We start from the raw sequence: 2,411 nt of genomic DNA on the forward strand, positions 1-2,411 counted from the left end.
TTTGAGAGGCCTAGGTGGGTGGATCACCTGAGGTAAGGAGTTCAAGACCATCCTGGTCAACATGGTGAAAACCCATCTCTACTAAAAAATACAAAAATCAGCTAGGCGTGGTGACAGGTGCCTGTAATCCCAGCTACTCGGAAGGCTGAGGCAGGGAGAATTGCTTGAACCTTGGAGGTGGAGTTGCAGTGAGCTGAGCTTGTGCTGCTGCACTCCAGCCTGGGCAACAGAGTGAGACTCTATCTCGAAATAAACATAAATAAAATAAAATAACATAAAATAAAATTTACCTAATCTTAGATTGAAGAAGTCTACTTTTGGGAATATATATATATATATATATATATATATATATATATATATGTGTGTGTGTGTGTGTATATATATATACATATATATTTAAAATTATTTAAATGCATAAATATATGTATATGTAAAAAGTTGCCCATTGTAGTATTATATACAATAGCAAAAGACCACCTAATGCTCTTCAGTAGGGGATTAACCCGAGGTTAAGTAGCAAGCTGTGGTGGGACCAGGATTTGAATCCAAGCTAACTCCACATTTATAAATACAATGCTTTACTGCTGTCAACTGAAATAGGGCCATTTTCTTAGAAGCTCAAAATGCTCTATTAAACGTTGTTCTGGGTTTTGGCCAAAGGAAGAGTAGTTAGAAATATGTCATAAACATTACTAAAGTCATTAAACCAGTTAGTAACAGAGACAAGATTAGAATTCCCATGTTCTTGAGTCTCAATCTATGAAGCACCCTGCCGTTTCTCATCTCAGTTTTGAGTCGACATGCATTTATTTAACTTAGTTGCATGTCTGTAAAAAAAAAAAAAAAAGTTCTAATGAATCTTTCAAGGTGTTCTGCTAGCTGCTCTGTTTTGAAGTATAGCTGATGCATGATTTATATATTAGATTGATTAAAAACACGTCCATTACTTCGGGGCCTTTGGTGGATTTTTAAAGGAAGAATATGACATATTCAATCCAGCAGTTAAGATTCTCCACGGGTCTCCCACGGGCGTCAGCAGGGGCGGCGGCGGGCGGGAAATGGCGGAGTATCCAGCCTCCATCTTTGGCACCGAGAAAGTCAACTGTTCATTTGATTTCAAAATTGGAGCATGTCTTCATGGAGACAGGTGCTCTTGGTTGCACCATAAACCGACGTTTAGCCAGACCATTGCCCTCTTGAACATTTACTGTACCCCTCAAAACGCTTCCCGGTCGGCCGACGGTTTGCGCTGTGCCGTGAGCGATGTTGAGGTGCAGGAACACTATGATGAATTTTTTGAGGAGGTTTTTACAGAACTGGGGGAGAAGTATGGGGAAGTTGAGGAGATGAACATCTGTGACAACCTGGGAGACCACCTGATGGGGAACGTGTCCTTCAAGCTTCCCCGTGAGGAAGATGCGGAAAAGGCTGTGATTGACTTGAACAACCGTTGGTTTAACGGACAGCCGATCCACGCCGAGCTGTCACCTGTGACGGACTTCAGGGGAGCCTGCTGCCGTCAGTATGAGATGGGAGAATGCACACGAGGCGGCTTCTGCAACTTCATGCATTTGAAGCCCATTTCCAGAGAGCTGCGGCGGGAGCTGTGTGGGCAGCGTCGCAAGAAGCATAGATCAAGATCCCGATCCCGGGAGCGTCGTTCTCGGTCTGGAGACCGTGGTCATGGCGATGGCGGTGGCGGTGGCGGTGGCCCAGGCGGCGGCGGCCGACGGGAGCGTGACAGGAGGCGGTTGAGAGATCGTGAAAGATCTGGGCGATTCTGAGCCATGCCATTTTTACCTTATGTCTGCTAGAAAGTGTTGTAGTTGATTGACCAAACCAGTTCATAAGGGGATTTTTTTAAACAACAACAACAGCAACAACAAAAACACAAAGATCGGTTTCTGAATAAAATTTGTAGTGATAACATTAAAAAAAAAAAATTCGTCATAAATAGGCCGGGCGCGGTGCCTCACGCCTGTAATCCCAGCACTTTGGGAGGCCGAGGCGGGCAGATCACAAGGTCAGGAGATGGAGACTATTCTGGCTAACACGGTGAAACCCCGTCTCTACTAAAAATACAAAAAATTAGCTGCGCATGGTGGCACACGCCTGTAGTCTCAGCTACTCAAGAGGCTGAGGCAGGAGAATCGCTTGAACCTGGGAGGCGGAGGTTGCAGTGAGCCGAGATCACGCCACTGCACTCCAGCCTGGGCGACAAAGAGAGACTCTGTCTCAAAAAAAAACAAAAAACAAAAAACAACAACAACCCTCCATAAATAGTGGAGGGGTGGCTTACCTTTTGATGCCAGATCAAAAAGATGCTCTGAGTGGTGGCAGGGTGGGAGGAGAGTGAGGGACCAGAAATTGCTTAGTATGTACAAGGTACACTATTCGGATGATGGCTA

General features: G+C 44.9%; 1 protein-coding gene across 1 annotated transcript; it reads left to right on the plus strand.

Annotated features, from left to right (window-relative positions):
• The first annotated feature begins 382 nt into the window (after nt 1–382).
• Nucleotides 383–1,865, plus strand: LOC100989702 (splicing factor U2AF 35 kDa subunit-like). The gene has a single exon (XM_063596533.1). It carries the CDS (start codon nt 1,062–1,064, stop codon nt 1,785–1,787), a length of 726 nt encoding a protein of 241 aa, XP_063452603.1. The 5' UTR covers nt 383–1,061; the 3' UTR covers nt 1,788–1,865.
• Nucleotides 1,866–2,411: the final 546 nt, after the last annotated feature.

Source organism: Pan paniscus, chromosome 16, assembly GCF_029289425.2.
Source record: "Pan paniscus chromosome 16, NHGRI_mPanPan1-v2.0_pri, whole genome shotgun sequence".
NCBI classification, from domain to species: Eukaryota; Metazoa; Chordata; class Mammalia; order Primates; family Hominidae; genus Pan; species Pan paniscus.

What these genes read in the sequence shown, in the direction of transcription:
- LOC100989702 (XM_063596533.1), top strand. Translation starts at nt 1,062, where the DNA reads ATGGCGGAGTATCCAGCCTCCATCTTTGGCACCGAGAAAGTCAACTGT.